This window comes from Nannobrachium achirus (genome assembly GCF_963921795.1).
Source record: "Nannobrachium achirus genome assembly, chromosome: 6".
Taxonomy (NCBI): Eukaryota; Metazoa; Chordata; class Actinopteri; order Myctophiformes; family Myctophidae; genus Nannobrachium; species Nannobrachium achirus.
The window spans coordinates 18,670,676-18,696,609 of NC_137815.1; the positions used below are offsets into that span (position 1 = coordinate 18,670,676).

At 42.1% G+C, this 25,934-nt stretch overlaps 1 protein-coding gene across 3 annotated transcripts in view; it reads left to right on the forward strand.

Moving 5' to 3' along the window:
- Window positions 1-250: 250 nt before the first annotated feature.
- The window catches only part of LOC308287661 (extended synaptotagmin-1-like), a 78,136-nt gene continuing 52,452 nt past the window's right edge, over window positions 251-25,934 (forward strand). For all 3 annotated transcript variants that reach the window (XM_080728892.1, XM_080728893.1, XM_080728894.1), the window contains exons 1-11: window positions 251-777; window positions 1,613-1,875; window positions 3,839-3,880; window positions 11,933-12,067; window positions 12,736-12,809; window positions 16,034-16,106; window positions 16,402-16,491; window positions 17,374-17,429; window positions 20,090-20,210; window positions 23,370-23,546; window positions 24,155-24,237. In XM_080728892.1, coding sequence (XP_080585018.1) covers window positions 633-777; window positions 1,613-1,875; window positions 3,839-3,880; window positions 11,933-12,067; window positions 12,736-12,809; window positions 16,034-16,106; window positions 16,402-16,491; window positions 17,374-17,429; window positions 20,090-20,210; window positions 23,370-23,546; window positions 24,155-24,237 — 1,259 coding nt within the window. In that variant the 5' untranslated portion in view covers window positions 251-632. The remainder of the gene's footprint in view (window positions 778-1,612; window positions 1,876-3,838; window positions 3,881-11,932; window positions 12,068-12,735; window positions 12,810-16,033; window positions 16,107-16,401; window positions 16,492-17,373; window positions 17,430-20,089; window positions 20,211-23,369; window positions 23,547-24,154; window positions 24,238-25,934) is intronic.

The following is a 25,934-nucleotide window of genomic DNA, read 5'->3' on the forward strand; positions in this document are numbered from 1 at the left end:
AGGATCTGTCAGGATCCTCGGGATCGGGAATCGAACCTGCGACCCTGCAGGGCCTGCAGGCTGGTCTGGATTGCCAGCCTAGGTGCCTGGACCACTAACTACCCTGTGGCCCAAGCCAATGAATCGTTTTTCAGTGTTTTCAGGGGTACTCTTATTCTGAAGAGATCGACCACCGGAAGTCTTATATTTGCTAGCCTAGATTTGCTGACAGAACATAATTATAGCCCAGCAATAACGGTCAACGGGACGACAGAAGAGGAACAGATCTGAACAGTAACGGAGTTACGGGACGGCAGGACAGAACAGGGGGTTTGGAGATCAGATCATCTGGATGGGACGGCCTGGGCTCTGACGGATAAAACAACTGACCGTTTCCTCATCTTATGTTCATAACGCTTTAGTTTGGTTTAACCGCAACTAAACTAAACATCAGTAATAAAAAAGGAACTAACAAGTGAAGCAGGGTGGCTTGCTTTAGTCTCTGCACTGAACTGAGGCTTGGATAACTTGGATAACAGAGTAGTTTACAGTGATTGTCGCTTCGGTTCCCACTTTTTCTGGAAGCATTTTAGACTAATGATATTTATAGAATAACAGACCTGAAGATATAGATCTATAGACCCTGTAGCAGCATGTTGCAGAACCAGGAGACTGATCCTCCTACTGGTGAGAAGGAGAAGGACAAGCCTACAGAACCTCCTGGTTCCACTGAAGAAGGTTCTGCTGGTTCCTCTGGGTCCGAAGAGAAGGAGAAAAGCCCGACTGATGTGTTGCCAGGTCTGTTTATTATGAGCTACTTTGGGGCTTCTTTTTCTTCTGTAAAATGTTGGTGGTTTTTATCTGGTTGTGTGTGTGTGTGTGTGTGTGTGTGTGTGTGTGTGTGTGTGTGTGTGTGTGTGTGTGTGTGTGTGTGTGTGTGTGTGTGTGTGTGTGTGTGTGTATAGGGTCCATGGGTCCAGTTGTCCAGATTTAAAATGAAGCAAACACGGAACTAAAGTTCCTATGATTGGCCGCTAGTTGCACTGTTCTGGTACCAGAAGCAACATGTTCTCCATAGGATTCCATTCATTTCCCCTGAACTTTTACATTTGATTTTCTTACCTTAATACACATTGTCACAAATACTTTATGGTTCCTGTCGCTATCATTTAAAGCCTCATTTCAATCACCATGATATGCATTTTGTGAAAATATTGTCCAATTTATGTTATAATTGATGTTAAAGCAGGGTATGCTGTAGGAGGGGCTTGTATTCATAGGCTTGTGATGATTCTTCTTCGTGTGCTTTATTTTCGGCAAGCTCAACACCACATTCTCCCAAGTATCCCTGGTTGCACGTGACCGTTGGCAGCCAATAGCATTCGAGATGGTAGCCTACTATTTCTACCAATGAACGTTGATTTCTACAATGATGGCGGCACAGGGCCAAAAATGCTTCATTTTCGCATGGAAACCAATGGCTTCCCACCGTCCATATTTTTTACAGTCTTTGGTTGCGAGGCATTGTGAGCATGTAGCTCGGTCACTTCATCCTGGTCTGGTTCTCATTAGTCATGCTTTGCTGTGTTTCTCCTGCTAACATCTGGTGAACCCCCGGGGTGGTGGTCAGCAGAAGACAGCGCCCCCGGTGGCCAGCAGGGCATCAGTGCGGTGGCGGTGCTGTGGACCTTTGGGAAGTGTCTGACCGCCCTGCTGCCCGTCTACCTGGCCGGGTACTACCGGGTCAGCTCTGGTCTGCTGCTCTGTGGCATGATGGTCTACACCGGGTGGAAACACGCCCGCGACGCCAAGGAGATGAGGTGGAAGAACGCCCAACACCTGGTCTGCAACGAGGAGTACGTCGTGGCCAGACACAAGAAGGACCTGCCGGCATGGGTGAGACATATGATATTTATACTAATATAAATATAAACTCTGGAAGTACAGTAAGATATAGAGCTGCCTGCCTGGTTGAGAACTATATACAACATGTAGGGGGCATGGTGGTGCAGTCAGTAGCGCTGTCACCTCACAGCTAGAAGGTCCTGGGGTTCGATTCCCACCGGGGGACGCTGTGGGCGCTGGGGGTGTGTTCTCTGGCGATAGGGGGTGTGTTCTCTGGCGATAGGGGGTGTGTTCTCTGGCGATAGGGCCTTTCTGTGTGGAGTTTTTACTCCAAACTCCCCCCTGTCAGGTGAAAAGAAGCAACTTGGACTCCTCATGCATAGAAGCATGCATCTCCCCAGTTTGGCAGAGGGAGTGTAGCGCCCAGCGTTGCATTAGCTAATTGACACAGGGTGAAAAATGGGTATTATTAATTATTAATATAAACTCTGGAAGTACAGTAAGACCTCTCTGCCTGGGTGAGTAATATATGAATATTACTTGCAAATAAAACATTTGAGAACCACTAGTAGTCAGAATTCTAAGGTGTCATACATAGTCAAGTCCCATAGTAAATCAGTGTCATACATATTCTGAAGAAAGCTTGGAGACTTGATGTTCAGTAATTGGGTCTTGATGATCAAAATAAGAACATTATAATGGTGTGGAAAACAGAAACTCTTTGCCACAGACAAGGACAAGTCTCTGCACATTTTTGAAGCATTTTGAATTCTTCAATTTTGAATGCTTCAGTTACATACAATTTATACATTATTGCGACCGTAGTTCGCAGATTAGTTTGTGAACGGTCACAGCTTGTCCGTATCTCTGTCTGCCTATAACGCCTGACACTGTGGTTCTATGGGTTTGTCGCTCTGACATCACGCTCTGGCTTCACTGTGATGTCACACTAAGATAAATCCTTTTATGCCCATATATGGAGTTCCCTGATGTCATCAATATTAAGCCCATATCTAACAAGACTTCATATGGGAATGCCCATATATGGAGGCCACATTGGCCACATACTAACAGAATCCATATATGGCCAAGACAGCCCATATCTGTGTGGCTGGTTCTACAGACAGGGATCTCCATGTATGGGCATAAATGTCAGATGTCATAGACATCATAAGACTTTCACATAACGAATAACTGAGTAAGCATGTTTGGGCTCTCACAGCATATCTCCATATACAGATCTCCATATATGGGCACCCGGGGTCTCCATATATGGGTAACTGGTCTGATATACATCACTGGCCAGATAAAGGGTGAGGTTGCATTTCGCCCTGAGGCGTCTTACTAGTATCTATTGAATGTATCAGAAGGTTGCATTGGAAAAAGTACAGTTTCATGACGAATCATGGTCAACTAAAACAAGATCCTAGTAAACTTTTCAGCTTATTTACACAGGAACCACTTCATGTATCTCATATAGCATTGAAAGACAGACGGATAGAACACAGAAAAATAAATAATAGTAATAAAAAGAAATATTACGATGGAATAGGGTAGGTAGGTAGGTAGTCTATCTATTACGAGTTTCGAGTAGCAGCCGTCTGAAGGTGACTTTTCAGTCCGATTTTGAAGGAGGCTAGGGATTTGCTCTCCTTTAAGGCAGGAGAACGAGTTAGAGCCTTTTTTGGAGTTAAATCTGGGTTGAACATGATTAGTGGAGCTACCACTGGTGTTGTGGTATTTTAATAACTTGTAGATATGCACTTTGACAATGATTAACAGACTTTTTATGTAGTCTTAGATCAGTGGTTCTCAAGCTTTTTTAAAGATGATACACATAGCATACTTTATAACACAATGAAAGATTTGACGGGACAGATTTATATTTGTTCTACATTAGAGCAACTTGTCAACTGCCACATACTTCACTAACTGGGTGTTTGTTGAGCTCATTCACTCTCTTCTCCTTATGTAATCTCATCTCATGTTGTGATTTTTATTTTTTTAATTTCAGGTCAATTTTCCAGACGTGGAGAAGGTTGAATGGCTGAATAAGGTAATTCTCCCACACTGAACCATTTCCTTGAATTGTTCCTTGTTTACTGCTTTCTCTCTGCTGTAAGAAATGACCGGTCCAGCATACAAGCTATTATTCTGCTGCTACACAGGAAGAATTAACACCATTAATATGTTTGGAAATGTAATGTCAAGAGATTGTGGCAAATCTTGACACATCTACTGCTATATTGTCTTCTTTCTCCTGTCTGTTTCTTTGCGCGCGCGCGCGCGCGCCACACACACACACACACACACACACACACACACACACACACACACACACACACACACACACACACACACACACACACACACACACACACACACACACACACACACACACTTACACACAGGCTGATGCTGCATCATGCTAAAGGCCAGTAGGCGGCGTTACCAGATTCTGTGAGAGAAATAAGCATCCAGGTCTATGAGAAGTTGAGAACAACCCTAACAGATAGGCCACATGGGCACATACCACAAAGCTGGTATGGGGTGAGGGGGTCTGGTGCAAAATATTTTTCAGAAAGGGCAGTTTGTGGAAATCCATATATATTTTCCGGTCCTCGACATGTTTGTGAAATCCTGGGTTAAACAATAATTAAAACTTCTGAAAGCCCCAAAATAAGCAAGTATGCTTTTAGAAACAAGCAACCCCCCAAGCATGGCAACTCTGCTAATAGCTGGTGTTGGTTGGAAGGAAGAGCCCCTCCCCCTGGCTTCTCTGTAGCCTGGCAGACAGACAGACAGACAGAAGGCACCGTGCCAGGTCGCCACTACAGAGACACACAGACAGGCTGTCTGTCTTAATGCAGCAAAGACAGACACACAGGCACACAGACAGACAGACATGCTGCTGGCACAGTGCCAGTCCAACCCACTCAACATTTCCACTGTCACAGTTCTGCACTGCTCACAGGAAGAGGGGAGTGTCCGAGAGAGAGAGAGAGACAGAGAGCGAGAGAGAGAGAGAGAGAGAGAGAGAGAGGGAGAGACAGAGAGAGAGAGAGAGAGAGAGAGAGAGAGAGAGAGAGAGAGAGAGAGAGAGAGAGAGAGAGAGAGAAAGAGAGAGAGACAGAAAGAAAGAAAACTTTATTCCAGTCAAACAAATGCCCCCCCCCCCACCCCCCCCCCCCCCCCCCCCCATCCTCATTCTTTGAGTCAGTCAAACCAGGCTATAAACAGCCTGATTCTGCTGCGTTGTTGAGTGCCCTCAGTGTTTCCCACTACCAGAATAGAGCATTTTTACAAGCTCACAGCGCGCAGCCCTGCTCCGCACTGTGAGGCTTTGGAACATCGTCTATTTTCAGTTTGCAACGACGACGGCACGAGGCTCTAGTATAAATCTGTGCTTCAGGCGTCTTAACGTTTAGATTGGAACAGCCGTCGTACATCAGCCTCACCTTTAGGGGTTTAAATAAGACCCACAGAACTCTGTGTTCCTTCCTCTAGGGTTTAGATAATCAGCAGACTGTTGGTCATTCTCTGCTGATGACTCACTCTCTCTCTCTCTCTGCACACATAAAGACACCAGGCTTCAAGCACACAACTGTTGAGCTACTGTTACTTCTGCTACTGCTGCTATTGCTGCTCCAGGCTTGTGGTGGATGAGTGGACAATACTACTAGTAAGACGCCCTAAGGGCGAGGTGGTGCTAAGACCACATGAGACGGGACCGTACCTATGTTCCCCAGGTTCTATGTTCCCCTCTTACCCCCACAAAAAGGTTCTATGTTCCCCTCTTACCCCCACAACAAGGTTCTATGTTCCCCACTTACCCCCACAAAAAGGTTCTATGTTCCCCTCTTACCCCCACAAAAAGGTTCTATGTTCCCCTCTTACCCCCACAACAAGGTTCTATGTTCCCCACTTACCCCCACAAAATGGTTCTATGTTCCCCTCTTACCCCCACAAAAAGGTTCTATGTTCCCCTCTTACCCCCACAAAAAGGTTCTATGTTCCCCACTTACCCCCACAAAAAGGTTCTATGTTCCCCACTTACCCCCACAAAAAGGTTCTATGTTCCCCACTTTCCCCCACAAAAAGGTTCTATGTTCCCCACTTACCCCCACAAAAAGGTTCTATGTTCCCCACTTACCCCCACAACAAGGTTCTATGTTCCCCACTTACCCCGACAACAAGGTTCTATGTTCCCCACTTACCCCCACAACAAGGTTCTATGTTCCCCACTTACCCCCACAACAAGGTTCTATGTTCCCCACTTACCCCCACAACAAGGTTCTATGTTCCCCACTTACCCCCACAACAAGGTTCTATGTTCCCCACTTACCCCGACAACAAGGTTCTATGTTCCCCACTTTCCCCCACAAAAAGGTTCTATGTTCCCCACTTACACCCACAAAAAAGGTTCTATGTTCCCCACTTACCCCCACAACAAGGTTCTATGTTCCTCACTTACCCCCACAACAAGGTTCTATGTTCCCCACTCAAAAAAAAAAAGGTTATATGTTCTATGTTCATCCAATAATGCAGGAAACATTCATTTCTAATTAAAAAAATATTAATAACAACTCTAAACACACAATGGAACATAATGGGGAGAAATGACGAATACTAGTGGGACAGGGGGCACTAGGGACATCTGGACACCATATTTTTGTTATGACAGGGCATATGGATGAGTAGACACCTGGACATCTGGGCACTAGGGACATGGGCATGTGGACGATTGGGCACCTGGACGAGTGGGCACTTAGGGGTGGAGACATCTGGGCACTAGGGGCACCTGGACAACTGTACGAGTGGGCACCTAAATCAGGATTGCCCACATGTTCTTAGTGCCCAGATGTCCCACCATTTCCTGCATTTGAGTTGGGAACTTATACCTTTTTTTGGGGTGGGGAACATAGATCCTTTTTTTGGTTGAGTGGGGAGCATAGAACCTTTTTTGGGGGGGTGGGTAGGGTGGGTGGGGAACATAGAACCTGGGGAACATAGGGCGGACCCCACCCATATGGGCTTATTGAATGATGACATTAGGGATCTCCATATATGGGCATAAGAGGGACATGAGAGTGTCATTCTGAAGTATGAACATTATAATGGTGTGTTAAAAAAAATAACATTTGCAGGCAAGGACTTAAGGTCTTTGCACACTGTTGCGTTTTTCGGGCTGAATATCGGAGTGAATTTCGATCTCACGTTATGTCAATCACGTTTGAACACTGCCGCTCGTTTCGTATTTATTTTCGCAACTGTCGCCACTGGGTCCCTTGCTCTCTCTCTCTTCTCTCTCTGCTTGGCCTGAAAAATGCTTTCGAGGATTTCGGATTTCCAAAATGCAACAAAAAAACGCTGTGCAGTGTGCAACCAGCTAAAGTCTTTGCCCTGGACATGTTAATGACATGTTAAAGGAGCTATAGTCAACTTCTTCTTGAAAAACGGATGCTAAAATAAAAATAATGTTTCGAAAATATTTTGTTAAAAAGAATTAAGCTTCATATGTGTTTCTTTTCAAAAATGACCACAAAAAGCGTAACATAATGATAAAATAATCAATCTCTTCTATTCTTTTATATGGATTCCATATAAAAGAAGAAGAGGGATGTAAACAAAGTCAGTCTGACAACGGCTAAAATTAAAAAGTTGACTATAGCTCCTTTAATGCCCCCTGGCAGCTTTTAGAACACATGGTCCCTCTGGGAACACATGGAATCCGGCCTGTTTCCATAGCAACCCTCATATTTAGTAAACAGTGGCCGTGTGTAAACTGCAACTGTTGTTCTACTTCCTGTTACGTAAAGATGTCACCCTGATATATATGTCCACTGTGTTCGGCTGCAACAACCTCATGCTATGTCCTAAAACTCTTACTTTTACAGGATTTCACATTCTAAAGCAGCAAAAATAGATAGATAGATAGATAGATAGATAGATAGATAGATAGATAGATAGATAGATAGATAGAGATGCTCAGAGGCAGCACAGCAGTTTAAGGTTACACGTTACAAAGAGGTAAGAGAAAGAGTACTGTAGTGTACAGTAAAAAAACTAATAAAAAAACAAAGGCACAATAAAAAGAAGAATAAACACATAAAGTGCCTAAGAAACGTTCAAAGATCATACCGGTAAGTGTCACGTCACACACAAAAAAAAGCAATACTCATAGCACAACTTAACAAAGCAGTGCCAAACAAAAGTCAATGCTAGTCAGTGCAACACAAGTATCTCACCGCCATGTCAACACAGCAATAGTACTCAATACTAGCAACAGGGCCAAACAATAAGAATAAAATGTGGAAATACTTCAGTAAAGTAAAACATACCTCAACATTGTACATACAAGTACAGTTAGTACTTGAGTAAATGTACTTGATTACTTTACTCCACTGCTCACAGTGTTACAACAACCACACACATGCACGCACGCACGCACGCACGCACGCACGCACACACAGAACTTGGTTAGACTGTTACAATGGTGGGAAGTCTCTTCTCAAAGGGCTCAAGGCAACGTTGCCAAATACAAATAAGCCAATGTCACCACTGTTAGGCACTGAGTCTCATTTTAATGTCACCACTGTTATCACCCCGGTATGACCCAGCCGGGGATCGAACCCTGATCTCCCAGCTTCAGGGCGGACATTCTAACCACAAGACCACTGAGCTGCTTTAATTACTATGTAGCTCTATAATAATGGATGAGGCCAGCTGGTCCTGGTTGTAGACCACCTGACACCACCTGGTCAACACACTGCATTTCAGTCCATTTATCCTCAGGCATTGAATGAGACCCCTTTGTTCTGGGAGCGGTCAAAAAAGAACACCCACCCTGGGCCCCCCACACACACATCAAGACAACACTCTCCTCAGCCACTCTGTTGCACACCGTACATACTGTAGCAGATCTACAAGCTCACAACGCACAAGCTTGTAGATCTGCTATTTACTGAGCATGACAGCAGTGTACAACTCTACGTTTAACTGAGGCCTAAACCTCCTGCAGACACATTCAGACATGTTTCATAAGATCATACTACTGTGTGGTGTGTGTTATTAACACTATGGGAGGAGATCAGCCCATGGATTAACCTGACCACACAGACACATCCAAACAATGTCTGTTTGTACCAGGGGTGGAGACACATGGCTGCAACCTACTGACACCACAGCCCTACCCAAACATGATAGTACTGAAACCACAGCCCTCCCCAACAGTATAGTACTGAAACCATAGCCCTACCCAACAGTATAGTACTGAAACCATAGCCCTACCCAACAGTATAGTACTGAACCATAGCCCTACCCAACAGTATAGTACTGAAACCATAGCCCTACCCAACAGTATAGTACTGAAACCATAGCCCTACCCAACAGTATAGTACTGAACCATAGCCCTACCCAAACATGATAGTAAAGGTATAATGTGATTAAAAGTGATAAAAAAAAAAAGAAAAAAAAACTGACTATATCCAATATGCTTATGAGCAGGGCCGCCACAAGCCATTTTGGTGCCTGACTCACAACTGGCTGTTGGGCTATTGGACTGGTTTTCCATATATTGTAAATGTAAGCGTTGTGTCCAGAGTGTCCAGTGTGTCCAGAGTGTCCGGTCACTCCAGTGTGTCCATAGTGTCCGGTCACTCCAGTGTGACCAGTGAAGATGTGCGCTGACATTAAAAGCAACTCACACACTGTGTGTTCGCGTGACAGCTGAGGAGACTGTATTTTGTCACCCTTCGTTGCTCATGTCATTCCAGACATGTGACAAATACTGTACAGCTATTAATATTTATCGCGTGATAATAGATCTATAAATATTTGCAGAGCTGGAATGACAAAGACTATTTACTCACTGCAGTGCCTGAGACTTCTACCATGGAATGTAAACAGCAGCTCCAGTTTAATCAGGGAGGAATTTAATCCAACCAGGACACATGAAATATGGCTGTCCATGTCTGCCACATTCACATCTTCTACACCAGACCTGGGTACTGACCGGCAGTGTAGGGTTAATGGCAAATTACAAAATAGACACATTTCTGATGGACGCAATGCGTACATCAGCACATGTGCGTGATCATTGGATGTTGTCTCAATAACAAGCAGGTGGTCAGACTGGTCACACGTCATGATGACCTGCCTTACCTTACCCATCAAAAATGGCTAAAGTGGCTAAAAGTCGATGCCGAATGCCAGGTTTTCAACAAAAAATGTACTGCTAAGTATTTACTGAAGTCGGAGGTAAAGCTGTGTGTTTAGTTTGCGGGGAGCACATCTTGCGGGGAGCACTGCCTTTTGGCCCAGACCTCCATAATATTTTCTGTTGTTCATGTGGAACAAATAATTGCCTACCCCTGCTCTACACTATGTAGTGTAGAAGATATTATATTATCATGATTGATTATGTGTGACATTATTAGTGACAGGGTTCCCACGGTCATGACATTCCTGGAAATATTTTGAAATTAGAAAAATATTTTTCCAGTACTGGAAAAGTTTTGGAATTGATCAAGGGTCCTGGAAGGTCCTGGAAAAAATAGCTATGCATTGTCTTTGGTTATTGATTTTGTTAATACCTCTGAAATGACAAATTAAACATTGGCCAAATTGTCAAATATTAGAGGCAGAAATTGTGAAAATAGCCGATCTACATGCTCACGAGGCGTTGTGAGCATGTAGATCGGCTATTTTCACAATAAAACCGTGTTATACAAAATTCCTCAACTCTTAGGGCTTGTCAGGGTGCCGGGTCCCCAGTTCAAATATGATTTCGGGGGTCAAAGCCTGAAAAGGTTGAGAACCACTGGCATACACTACCTGTCTTTGGGCACTGTGCAGGAGTAAGTGACTCGTTGGTGAGCTGAATTATCGTTATATAGTCCTGGAAATTGAGTTAAATATTCTGGAAACGTTTTGGAAATAAATTGGTAAAAATGTGTGGGAACCCTGTAGTGATTATATTTAATATCTAGTTCTTTATGAAACATATACTGATACTTGATAGTTAGGAGTGGAGAGGCCTTCTGCAGGCCTCAGTAGCTAGTGTTTTGGTAAAGCCTATCTTGTTATGGTACAGCTCGTCCCAGAGGCCTTGGAGCCACACAGTATAACTCTAGTGTTTGACCGTTCTTCTTAGCAGAACTACCTTACCACTGACCTGAGTGTTAATGTATATCTGACCATGATATCATGTTTACATAAACTTGACCATCACCACCACCTAATACATTGTCTTGTCTCCTCGTGTTGTCAGTGATCATTGATTGATCTGAATTCCTCCTCACAGTAGGGTGAATAAACCTAAATAATAATCATATCCCTGTCTGTCACATCACCCTGCGTATGTAGGGCGTGGCATTACATGTTCAAAATGTTCAAATAGCAAACAGAAGATCTACAAGTAGTGTAGATTGGATATTTGTGCTGGTTGTCATTTGTCATTTGACAGAGTTTAAAGGAGTAGTTCACCCAAAAAGTGACTTATTTCCAAACAATTGCACACCTTCACCAGGTTAAAGGACAACTTTATTTTTTTACAACAAGGGTTCATATTTTAGATTGTAATTAAAGAATATAAAAGATGAGTGTTACATTGATTTAATTTACTTCTTTCTATTGTTTTAGAGATTCTTATTTCAGTGGTTGGGGGCATGCGTACAAGTGGCTAAATATGTCATTTTACACAGAATAAGCCCATTCCCAAGATACAACGCAACCTTTCATGGTTGGATGTGACTTATGGGGGCTAGAAGTGTTACTGTAAATAGCAATAAAGAAACTGCTGGCTTATTATAAAAAGACATATTTAGCCACTTGTACACATGCCCCCATGTGTACGCATGCCCCACATTTTAGCACGGTAAACGCGATAAAACAATAGAACGAAGCAAATGAAAACATTTTAACACTCACTTTTTCTTTTCTCTAATTACAATCTAAAATATGAACCCTTGTTGTAAAAAAACAAGGTTGTCCTTTAACTCTCTCCTCTCCACCTCTCTCCATCAGGTTCTCCACCAGGTTAACTCTCCTCTCCTCTCTCCATCAGGTGCTCCACCAGGTTAACTCTCCTCTCCTCTCTCTCCATCAGGTGCTGCAACAGGTGTGGCCGTTCGTAGGTCAGTATCTGGAGAAGCTGCTGGTGGAGACCATCGCTCCCTCCATCAGGTCCTCCAGCTCTCACCTGCAGACCCTCACCTTCACCAAGGTGGACTTTGGAGACAAGGTGAGCTGACCCAAGCCCTGACCTTGACCCTCACTAATATGGCGCTAATATGATTATTTGATTGAATATGATTATTTGTTATGTATTTACAAGGTTCAAGGTTGTACTTTATTGTTACATCTTTTGTACAGGTACATAAGAGTAAAACTTATTTTTGTTCGGCTTCCTTCAGACAATGCAGTATATGTATATTAAAAAACAGCAGAACAACAAAAAAACACAACACATCTAAGATAAATTAATAAATAATAATGGCTTAGGAAAGAAAGAGTGCAAAAGGCAAAAGAGCAAATAGAATGTAAAAAGCATCCTCAGCTGTACATGTGCATAAAGTTTGGTATATTGTATACACCAATGGCATTATTTCTCCGTACTAGCTACTGTACAATAACATTTTGTAAAAGACTTCAGTGTGTTCCATGTGCAACAGGTTGGTATAATTAAAGACTTCACAGTATATGTATATATATGTATGTACAGTAGGAGGATAATACATAATCCGATACATAATCCGATGAGGTTGAGAACCACTGGTCTAATGCATATCAAACTGAGATCCTTGAAATTAAGAAGTTTGATATCTACTGCTATCAAACACAGAGCAGTAAATGATATATACTGCTATCAAACATAACAGTAAATGAGTGTAATGTTGTTGTCCTCTGCAGGCCATGAAGGTGGTTGGGATCAAAGCTCACACGGAGAACGATAAAGGTCAGGTTCTTCTGGACGTCTACATCAGGTTAGCATCTGTTATTCTATCAGTAGAACATCAATCTAACATCTTTATAGATTTATTCTACATCAGGAGAACATCTAGACACACTTTATGGAGTTATTCATCATTAGAACGTCTAGACACACTTTATGGAGTTATTCATCATTAGAACGTCTAGACACACTTTATGGAGTTATTCATCATTAGAAGGTCTAGACACACTTTATGGAGTTATTCTACATCAGGAGAACATCTAAAGGCTGGGCGATATTAGGAAAACCTTCGATATTCAAATATATATTTTTTCTTTTTTGTTGAATACATCAATGTCGATATTACTCGATAATACTATTAAAAAGAATTGCATTATATCATGTTTAATGTTTTTCTGCTTTAGGTCCACTGCCTGCCTAACCCAGATAATGAATAGCATATCCATGCATGCACTCTGCACAGTACACATAGAATAAATAAATTAAATGTCTTATTTCCATTTACTAACAATGGTTTTATTGAAATAACCACACCTGGTTACAGATGGACTGCTTTTTTGCATGTGCTACGTGCATGGATAGTGTGTCTGTTAATTAATTTGACACATACTGTACACCAATACCTAATTTCTAGCCGTCTTCGTTGATATGTATACCTTGCATGTTGATACCTCGATATCGATACATTTACGATATATTGCCCAGCCTTAATCTTAGACTTCATGGATTCATGGATTGAACACGTCGACCTCCAGAGTCAGAACATGCTCTGTCCTGCTGCTGCTTGCTTCCTTCATGTCACGATTATTGTGACCAAAGAAATTTTCGATATTATCGCGATGATCCAAATATCCCCATCATCCATTATCCTGGGGCGGAACCTTTTCCCAAAAATTGCAGATCTAAAAGGTCACAACGCGTCACGTCATAACCGCCATTATACTGTGATTATTTTGTATAACTAAAGGAAAAACAAAACATTTAAGTGGAAGACAGTTCACAGCAGAACTATGAGGACAGTTGTCCTTATAGTGCTTGTTGTGAACTTCTCTTCAGGCCAGTTCTCATGCTCATTCTAATGCAACTGGTCCTTGCAACAAAAACCTTGCGTGCGACTGCTTGCAACCATTCTCCCCAATGGCTGTTGCAAGGAGTTGCATTGGTGCACTCTGGGCTTTGTGCAATAACTGCAATATCTTGGTTGTGTAATGCATAGAAATCATTAGTTGCGACTGTCAGGTCGCAGTTACTATCAAAACCTCGACCAGCTGTCTGTCAGACTTTGTGAGCTTGTGACAAAGAAAATTGGTAGAGAGTGAAAAAAAGACTATCAAGTACGTTATTTCTAGAGGGTTTAAATGGTATACCGGATATGCAGCTCAGCAAATAAAAGGTGAATTGATGACGCAGGATCATTTCACGATAAATGTAAATCTCCACGATGTGATTATTGTGAGTGTTTTTTATCACGATAAACGATAATAACAATTATCGTCCCATCCCTAGCTGCTGCCAGCGTTCAGAGAGTTTTCACTAACCTTTGAAAAAATCATAGAATATTATGCATTGCCCCCATCCGCCCACGGACGGTCTGGAAGGACGCGCGTGTCTCTTTTGGAAAAGGATTTGGTCCTGCAGTTAGGGCTGGGTGCAATAACCACAATACTACTACTGCACTTCTCTCTGGTCTGCCAAAGAAAACAACTGACAGACTTCAACTTGTTCAAAATGCAGCCAGAGTTTTAACTAAAACTAAGATAAGAGAACATATTACTCCAGTCTTAGCGTCGCTAAACTGGCTCCCGGTTGTTTTTAGGATTGATTTTAAAATTATTTTACTTGTTTATAAAGCTCTAAATGGTCTGGCACCTTCATACCTCTATGACTGCCTGCATAGATATGTTCCAAACCGCCCACTCAGGTCCTCTAGTGCAGACCTACTTGAGGCGCCAACAATGACAGATAAAAAATATGGTGAAGCAGCTTTCTGCTTCTACGGACCGACAGCTTGGAATAAACTCCCACTACACCTAAGACAGGCAGCCTCTGTGGATAGCTTTAAAGCACAGCTCAAGACCTATTTCTTTACTCTTGCTTTTAGCTGAATGTTTAAATCCCTGTGCAGTTAAATTGACATCCGCACTGTTCTGAAATTGTTCTTCAATGTTTTATGTTTTTTTTTCTGCTTTATTGTAATCATTGAAATTAATTATTTATTTTTATTTTTTATTTTATTTGTTTCTCTGTTAAGCACTTGTGCTTCATCTTCTGCCCTGTAAAGCGCTTTGAGCTGCATTTCATGTCATGAAAGGTGCTATACAAATAAAGTTTATTATTATTATTATTACTGCCATACCGTGGTTGTGTAATGCATACAGCGGTGTCGACGTCATAACCGCCATTATACTGTGATTATTTTGTATAACTAAAGGAAAAACAAAACATTTAAGTGGAAGACAGTTCACAGCAGAACTATGAGGACAGTTGTCCTTATAGTGCTTGTTGTGAACTTCTCTTCAGGCCAGTTCTCATGCTCATTCTAATGCAACTGGTCCTTGCAACAAAAACCTTGCGTGCGACTGCTTGCAACCATTCTCCCCAATGGCTGTTGCAAGGAGTTGCATTGGTGCACTCTGGGCTTTGTGCAATAACTGCAATATCTTGGTTGTGTAATGCATAGAAATCATTAGTTGCGACTGTCAGGTCGCAGTTACTATCAAAACCTCGACCAGCTGTCTGTCAGTCTGTCAGTCTGTCTGTCTGTCTGTCTGTCTGTCTGTCTGTCTGTCTGTCTGTCTGTCTGTCTGTCACACGTGACGTCACACGTCACACTTTTGTGCTCATATCTCCACAACCGTTGCCCCGATCCATGCCAAATTTTGCACACACACTCCTTGCCTCCCATCAATTCTCACATGGCCCTCTTCTAGCGCCACCATGAGGCAGATTCTTGCAAAACACATTTTTGGACACTGCTCCTACACATCTTGCCCTAAAATCACGTAAATCGGTACACATTTGCTCTACACTCATGTCATCAACATGGATCTGTCCCATTTAGCGCCACTTCAGGCCGATTTTTTAAAACACATTTTTGGACACTACTCCTACAGATTTGGCCCTAAAATCACGCTGCGACCTGACGGTCGCTTATCTCCCGATTAGGGAGTCTTACTGGTTTTAATATTATTCTTTTCTTCAGCTATGTTGGTAATGTAGAAATCATTAGTTTTAATATATATTTTTTTTCCTCAGCTATATTGGTAATGTAGAAATCGACGTTGAGGTGAAGAGATATTTCTGCAAGGCCGGAGTCAAAGGAATTCAGGTATGAATGTGTTTTTAATAAGGTTTGTATTGATGATTAAAGGTTTATATACTTAATGTTTTTTTTTATATACTTAGGCTATGCTCTAGAAATGTTGAAATATATTAAAATATTGATATTTGTCTGTCTGTCTGTCTGTCTGTCTCTCTCTCTCTCTCTCGCTGTCTGTCTCTCTTTGTCTCTCTCTCTCTCTCTCTCTCTCTCTCTGTCTCTATGTCTATGTCTATCTCTCTCTCTCTCTCTCTCTCTCTCTCTCTCTCTCTCTCTCTCTCTCTCTCTCTCTCTCTCTCTCCAGCTGCATGGGATGATGAGAGTGATTCTGGAGCCTCTGGTTGGAGACGTGCCGATAGTGGGAGCGGTCACCATGTTCTTCATCCGCAGACCGGTACGTCCAGGGCTGAGCCGTAATGTTCCTCTCCTCCTCCGTGACTCTGAGCCTTAATGTAACATATTGATTCCTTTCCTCTATCCCAGTGGTTCTCAACCTTTTCAGGCCGGGACCCCCAAAATAATCTTATTTTAGCTGGAGACCCCCCACCCCACCCTGACAAGCACTAAGAGTAGAGGAATTACATTTTGTATATCACGGTTCTATTGTGAAAATATCCGATCTATATGTATGCTCACAACACCTTGCAAAGCGAGGCATTGTGAGCATGTAGATTTGCTATTTTCACAATTTCTGTTTAATTTGTCATTTTAGAGGTATTCCTTAAATTGTCACTTTAGAAAAGTGCAGATACCCTCTAAACACTTTATGTTGGTTTGTTTACTGTTGAGTGAGAAAACAATGTTGCACAATAAGTTAATCATCTGGGGACCCCCCAAAATAATTTGGGGACCCCCTGGGGGTCCCAACCCACAGGTTGAGAACCACTGCTCTATCACACTGAGCCTTAATGCAACTTATTGATTCCTCCTCCTCTATCACACTGGGCTTTAACCCATTATAGATGGGTACACATTTACCACTCAGGCCGGGAACACATTTGTGTGTATTACAGTACATGTATAGTATGTAGTACAGTCATTTTGGAGAAAAAAAAAAAACGTTTTTCTGAACATTTTCTATTAAAGCCAAATGTGTAAGCTATCAAATAGTTTTGGAATTTAGTTTTTGGCTGCGACAGAGGCTCAGTAATCTTCAAATCGTACATGGGCCTAAATGGGCTTTAATGTTTCAACATATCGATTCCTCTCCTCCTCCATGACTCTGATGGATGCTTCTCTTCCTTCCCCTTCCTGTCTGCTCGTCTCCTCTTACCAGAAACTGGACATCAACTGGACGGGCCTCACTAATCTGTTGGACATCCCTGGACTCAAGTGAGTTCTGTCTCTGTGTCTGTCTGTCTGTCTGTCTGTCCGTCTGTCTTTCTCTCTCACCAAAACACTAGCGTATTGATGCAACATGTAGGACAGAGCAGGGAGTGTGGTTTACTGGTGCTACTATCAATTATCAATTATTAACCCTAGAACCAATCCATCCAGGATCCTGGTGAATCATGACCATAAAACCTTTGATTCTGTGGAGAAATAGATTTGAATATTAAAGTTTATCAGTTTATACAGTATAGTCTCACATGTGATTGTGATTGTGATTGTGATTGTGCAACACGTTTCTCAATCAAACCTAGTTAGGTTCCTGTATTTTAGTGGATGAGTTAAAAATGGAAAAAAATACATTCAACTCTGAGTTCAAAGACCTTTACTGCTGTTGGATTTCCCTGGACAACCATAGACATAGAAAGGTAGACCTCCTCTGGGGCGGTGGTAAAAGAGGACTGGCATTTTCTAAGGCAATCAGAGGCGGGACTCCCTCTTTCCCAGAGGCTCTTGCTTTGGCAATGTAAACGTTTTCTCCTCATGCCAATAAAGCTGCTTTTTATTGAAGTCCCGGAAAAGACACACTGTGATTGGTCAGTACAGTCACTTTAAGTGGCAGCATGCTTTCCACACTTCTGCACTTCCGCCAGTCCTGTTTTATCAGTTGCACCAATGAACCGCAGCGGAGGATGACCAAATAAAGAGGGGTTGGGGTGGAAATCATGGGGGCTTAGTCTATTTACAAGTCTCGAGTAGCAGCCAACTGAAGGTGACTTTTCATACCAATTTTGAAGGAGGCTAGGGATTTGCACTCCTTTAAGGCTTGCGGAAGGACGTTCCAAATGTTGGCGGTATAGCAGGAGAACGAATTAGAGCCTTTTATAGTGTTAAATATCTAGGTTGAACATGATTAGTGGAGCTGCCTCTGGTGTTGTGATCTTGAACATCCTTGACCTTTAGGAAGTAGTTTGTCAGGTACATGGGTATCTTGGAGGTGTAGTGTATCGTGTACACCAGTAGTTTGTCAGGTACATGGGTATCTTAGTGGTGTAGTGTATCTTGTAGACCAGTATTTAGTCAGGTATGTGGGTATCTTAGTGGTGTAGTGTATCTTGTAGACCAGTATTTAGTCAGGTACATGGGTATCTTAGTGGTGTAGTGTATCTTGTACACCAGGGGCCAGTTGCACCACCAGAGCGTAAGTTCTGCCCTAAGTTAGGGAGTAAAGTCCTTACTAGAGGCTTAGTAACTACTAGTTAGTTTGTAACTAAGTGAGTTACTAACAGGTGTTGCACCACGACTGCTTAAGGCATAACGTAACTAGTAATGCGTAGACTGTTCCTAAAGTAATGTATAGTCGCATAAAATGACGTCATAGCTCCCGAATCCAATGAAAACGAACTGTTTCTAGTAAGGAAACAAAGCTTGTATCGTCTTTTGTCAACAGAGACCTCCGTCTCTCCACTGGCATGTACACAAGTCACTGATATCCGTGCACAGGGCGAGCGCATCCCTGCGCAGCGCACTGCCCTGTAAACGGATTGTATCACAAATTATATTCCTCATACATTTTCCCCCGTTGTGAAGTAACGCAGGGCAGCGCATATTTGGAGACACAGGGGAAGAGAGCGCACCGTTCAATTCGCTGTTGTGCTGTATGCAGTGGTTGAAAAGTACTCAAATTATCAATCCTACAATATAGAAATACTCTATTAATAGCAGACACATCGTGAGCTTGTAGATCGGCTATTTTCAAATGGCCGAAATGTATATAGGGCTTAATGTATGTTTTAAACAGATGGGTCGTTTCATTGTTGAATTAATTAAATAGACGAAATAATGCTGTCTGCCACGTTTAGTAGGCTAGTGTAGTTGCTCTACTCCCATAGATAGGTTACTTAGTAAAGACTTAGTGCTGCCCAAGGGGTGGTGTAAATATTTAGTTGTTACTTAGAGATACGTAAGAACAAATTTGTGTGGTGCAACACCTGACATTTTAGTAATGCGTAAGTCTTGACTTAGAAGCCATTTACGTTACAACTAGGCTACGTTATAACTTAGTAACTGCTGGTGCAACCCCGCCCAGGCCCATTGCAAGATGCTGTACTCTGTCAGCTACTTTGAGCCACCCCACGCTTTCATGGTGATGATCGGTAAGGTGGGCCCGAGGAGGATGAGCAAGCACGACACTAATTAGTTTGTTCTGGGCTGTTCGTGCATCATGTCAGACAGTATGATCATGTGTTTCCTGTTAGCATCATGTTGTTTCCTGTTTCCTTTTAGCATCATGTTGTGTTTCCTGTTAGCATCATGTTGTGTTTCCTGTTTCCTGTTAGCATCATGTCAGACAGTATGATCATGTGTTTCCTGTTAGCATCATGTTGTGTTTCCTGTTTCCTGTTAGCATCATGTTGTGTTTCTTGTTTCCTGTTAGCATCATGTCAGACAGTATGATCATGTGTTTCCTGTTAGCATCATGTTGTGTTTCCTGTTTCCTGTTAGCATCATGTTGTGTTTCTTGTTTCCTGTTAGCATCATGTCAGACAGTATGATCATGTGTTTCCTGTTAGCATCATGTTGTGTTTCCTGTTTCCTGTTAGTATCATGTTGTGTTTCCTGTTTCCTGTTAGCATCATGTTGTGTTTCCTGTTTCCTGTTAGCATCATGTCAGACAGTGTGATCATGGATGCCATCGCTGCCTTCCTGGTTCTCCCCAACCGTCTGACAGTTCCTCTGGTTCCTGACCTGCATGTGGCCCAGCTCCGCTTCCCCCTGCCCAGGGTGAGTACTGACCTCTAACCCTGACCCTAACATCCTGCCTAGGGTTAGTGACCTCTAACCTCTGACCCCTAACCCTAACCACATTAAAGGGATAGTTTTCTTGGCACAAACATGTTTGAGGTCATTTTATTGTCTAGTTTAATTTGAAGTGCCCCAGAAGCTTAGAACTAAAATCCTAACCGGGGCCGACCATCACGGCATGGTGTAGCTGTGAAAAAGAGCGGCTCTCACAGTTTTCGGCGTTATTTGCACCTTATTCAGAGATAGAGACGTTTTTATGTTACAGCATAGAATAGGAGTCAATGGAGAATAGACGCTCCACGTTGCTTCTGGGCGCGTTGCGTCATGACGTATGCAGTTTTTCATTTTACCAGCACCTGTAGCAAGCGTCTGTTGCCTGGTTACCATGATAACCCTTAACTTGTCTGTGTGGCTATTTGTTAAAGGTAGTAGTCTAAGTGATTTCATTTAATTCAAATAATAACAAAATGGGTCTATGTTCTGATAGTACTAGTAGTTACTATAGAGTGTTATGTTCTGATACTACTAGTTACTATAGAGTGTTATGTTCTGATAGTACTAGTTACTATAGAGTGTTATGTTCTGATAGTACTAGTTACTATAGAGTGTTATATTCTGATAGTACTAGTTACTATAGAGTGTTATGTTCTGATAACACTAGTTATTATAGAGTGTTGTGTTCTGATAGTACGAGTTACTATAGAGTGTTATGTTCTGATAACACTAGTTACTATAGAGTGTTATGTTCTGATAGTACTAGTTACTATAGAGTGTTATGTTCTGATAGCACTAGTTACTATAGAGTGTTATGTTCTGATAGCACTAGTTACTATAGAGTGTTATGTTCTGATAGCACTAGTTACTATAGAGTGTTATGTTCTGATAACACTAGTTACTATAGTGTTATGTTCTGATAGTACTAGTTACTATAGAGTGTTATGTTCTGATAGTACTAGTTACTATAGAGTGTTATGTTCTGATAGCACTAGTTACTATAGAGTGTTATGTTCTGATAGTACTAGTTACTATAGAGGGTTATGTTCTGATAGTACTAGTTACTATAGAGTGTTATGTTCTGATAGTACTAGTTACTATAGAGTGTTATGTTCTGATACTACTAGTTACTATAGAGTGTTATGTTCTGATAGTACTAGTTACTATAGAGGGTTATGTTCTGATAACACTAGTTACTATAGAGGGTTATGTTCTGATAGTACTAGTTAATATAGAGTGTTATGTTCTGATAGTACTAGTTACTATAGAGTGTTATGTTCTGATAGCACTAGTTACTATAGAGTGTTATGTTCTGATAGTACGAGTTACTATAGAGTGTTATGTTCTGATAACACTAGTTACTATAGAGTGTTATGTTCTGATAGCACTAGTTACATGAGTGTTGTGTTCTGATAGTACTAGTTACTATAGAGTGTTATGTTCTGATAGTACTAGTTACTATAGAGTGTTATGTTCTGATAGTACTAGTTACTATAGAGTGTTTGGTCCATATTTGTACTTCAGCCTTATCTCCTGTAGTAAGGGGAACATAAGAAAATCTGCGAAGTAAATCGTTACCAAGAAATTTCTTCACCAATGTGTTTCTAAAGGTGTGTAATATTATGTACTAAAAGGTTGAAATTCAACTCCCGGGGGAAACCTCATTAAAAAAATGATTTTTGTTTGTGTCCCATTAACTTTACTATACAGGAAAAAAATACAAAAAATAAATATGCTTTAAGTAGCATGTTTCTAGGGGTTTTTCATGATGCTGAATCCATTGCAAGCATTTGTTTTGCACGAAAAACATTCCGTGGGCTTACAAAACTGTGAAAAGTCATGATTCATCACTAAACCATCGATTTGTGGGTCCGTTTTTAGCCCAAGGAATGTTTTTCATGCAAAACAAATGCTTGCAATGGATTCAGCATCATAAAAAAACCCTAGTTTGACCCCTCACATGCTACTTAAAGCATTTTTTTTTTCTTTTTTTTCTTTCCTGTATGGTAAAGTTAATGGGACACAAACACAAATCAGTTTTTTATGAGGTTTCCCCCAGGAGTTTAATTTCAACCTTTTAGTACGTATTATTACACACCTTTAGAAACCCATTGGTGAAGAAATTTCTCAGTAACGATTTACAGTACTTCGCAGATTGGTCAAATATCTTATAAAATCCCCTTACTACTGTGAGGAGAAAAAAGCAGTTTCAGTTGCTCCACCAAAACTGTTGGGTGACATCCTGATTCCTCCATTCAGGATAGAGTGAGGCCTTCCTCCAATCAAGTGGGGGCGGGCCTTACGCAAACCAAGGCCCGCCCCCACTTGATCATGATTGGAGGAAGGCCCCCGCCTGTCACCTACATGAAGACTGAAACTTAAGTGAAATCACTTACCATACCTTTAAGTTACAGAACGCGGCCCCCACACATGTATCAGTCAGGGTGTTTAAGTTAAAATGGGAACCTTTCTCTAAGGGAAGGGAGTGTGTCTGATAAAAAATGATATAAAATATATTAAATACTGAATGGAGTGTTGCACTCACTCATTGTTAGTGGTGTAAATGTATCTATGAATAGAACACTCTTTCTCTTAAGCCGCTTTCAGACAGGAGGCGGTTTGACACACCCTAGTTATAGTAATTATTGCGGTTATTTGGGACACAAGGAGAAGGAAAGCGGCGGAGAGGCGAGCGGACGCCGGACGCGGTCCCATGAAATCCTTGCTCGTGTTCGTGGGCCGCAAGAGCGCTATTGTGGTCATCTTTGTAAATATCGCCCGGCGTTTACTCGCAAAGCAATTGTGTTTTGCCTCTAAACAGCATTTAGAGTGTAAATGTATATATGAACAGAACTCTCTCTCTCTTTAGAGTGTAAATGTATATATGAACAGAACTCTATCTCTCTTTAGAGTGTAAATGTATATATGAACAGAACTCTCTCTCTTTAGAGTGTAAATATATGAACAGAACTATATCTCTTTAGAGTGTAAATGTATATATGAACAGAACTATATCTCTCTTTAGAGTGTAAATGTATATATGAACAGAACTCTATCTCTTTAGAGTGTAAATGTATATATGAACAGAACTCTCTCTCTCTCTTTAGAGTGTAAATGTATATGAACATGAACTCTCTGTTTCAGGGTGTGGTGCGTATCCACCTCCTGGAGGCCTCAGACCTTCCTGCCAAGGACAACTACGTGAGAGGGATAATAGGGGGGATGTCGGACCCCTACGCCCTGCTGAGGGTCGGACCCCAGAGCTTCACCTCAAAGCATGTCGACAACACACTCAGTCCACAGTGGGGAGAGATCTATGAGGTGAAGAGAGAGGGGAGGGGAGGGGAGTGGAAAGAAATAAGTTAATACAAATAACAAAAATAGCTGATCTACAAGCGTAGTGTTCTGCAAATCCCCTGAAAATCTACTGTCTTGCCGATAGCAGGATGTGTGTTTGGAAATGGCACGTCTTATAGCTTGTAGATGTGAGCGGTGCTATTTTTTTGTTAATTTTATTATGTCCCCCTAGCCAATCACAGCGCGTCCTGCAAAGCTTAGCCAATGGGACCCTGGGATAAAACAAACTTTGGCCTCAGACATTTTTGGTCAGGTACACACATACACAATGACTACAGCCATCATAGACATCATGACTACATGATGGGTGTGTGTAGCCATTGTGTACGCGTGTACGTCATCAGGTCATTGGGTCTCATGTCTATGACATCATCAGGTCATTGTGTCTCATGTTTATGACGTCATCAGGTCATTGTGTGTCTCATGTCTATGACATCATCAGGTCATTGTGTCTCATGTCTATGACATCATCAGGTCATTGTGTCTCATGTTTATGATGTCATCAGGTCATTGTGTGTCTCATGTCTATGACATCATCAGGTCATTGTGTCTCATGTCTATGACATCATCAGGTCATTGTCCATGAAGTTCCGGGTCAGGAGTTGGAGGTGGAGCTTTATGACAAGGACTCCGACCAGGATGACTTCCTGGGAAGGTACGGACATACGTACATGTACCTAGCATACACACACATACATATATAACACCCAGACCAGGACGACTTCCTGGGAAGGTATGAAAATGACCTTACATATACCTAGCATATAACACTCTGACCAGGACAACTTCCTGGGAAGGTAGGGACATTACCTTACATATATACCTAGCATACACACACACACACACATACACACACATACATACATAACACCCAGACCAGGACGACTTCCTGGGAAGGTACGGACATACCTAGCATACATACTGTATATTAGACCCTCCAGAAAAACACCGGGAAAAATCATTGATTATGCGGGCAAAGATCCTTGATTTTGTGATGATATATGTTGTATTTTATGTGATTTTATGCAGTGAAATATGCGGGTGGTTCCGAAATATGCGGGCCAAAAAAATGCGATTATGTGGCCTTTTTGAAAATATGTGACCCCTGCATAATCTACGGCATTTAGCTGATTGAATGTGGGAAATTCTGCAATCGTAATAATCATATTTTTCTGGAGGGTCCTACTATACACATACATACAACACTATGTACATACATACATTATACGTACAGTACATGTGTCTCCTTGTCTGTCCTCTCTGTCTCGTCTCATGTACCTTCATGCTGTCTGTCTGTCTGTCTGTCTGTCTGTCTGTCTGTCCACTCTGTCTTGCAATGTCTCATCTCACGTGTTTGCTGTCCTCGTCTCTATCAAAGAGTAAAGAGTAGGAAGAGTACGGCTTTAAGTAGGCTTGGGATCCGTAGGCGGAGGAACCAGCTATGGCCGTCCCTCTTTCTTTCTTTTTCCTTTATTACTTGTGCCAGTGCTCACAACAAGTAATATGCACACAGTACTACAGGGTTCCCCAATAGGCGGCCCGTGGGCCATTTGCGGCCCGCAGGGGGGTTCTGTCCGGCCCCCACCAACCCCAGTCAAAAAAGAAAAAAGTAAAAGAAAAAACGTTTTAGGCTGCTGTTATACAGATGCATACTTTTCAAGTAGACTGGTTAATTGATTCTTAACTTATTTTGTTTCAACTTTAAGGAGTGCATTTATCATAATAATTATAATAATGGTGGTATAAGAGCAGCAACAACACTAGTATATCTGAACTGTCGCTGGAGTAGTGGGAATGCTGCCGTCGCCCCCCCCCCCCCCCCCCCCCCCCCCCCCCCCCCCGCTATGTTGTGGCCCTCGGCTTGGTACCCTAGACATAGGCTAATTCGGCCCTTGGGGAAAACTAATTGGGGAACCTTGCAGTACTACATTCGGCTGTGTATGTACGTATGTAGGTATGTATGTACGTACGTACGTACGTACTTACGTACGTACGTACGTACGTACGGTGTCTGTCTATGTTTAAGACCGTAGCCCAATCAGAGAGCAGCATTTCTGGCAACGTCATCATTAACAGCCAATGAGGGACCAGCATTCCTGGTGATGCCAGTGGTGAGTGCACCTCATGACGTGCTCTGCTGGCGCACAGGAAGGCCATACATGGTCCTACTTACAAGTTGGCACCTCGACAGTGAGTCGAGTGAGTGATGCTCTAGTTCATTCAGGGGAGCCTGTTGATTGATTGAATATTTTATTAGACAAAAATGGAGAACAGTACAAGTATAGTCAATACAATAACATGTAGTACAGTACAAGTACAGTTAAACACCCTGCCTAAAAGGAGCATCCCAAA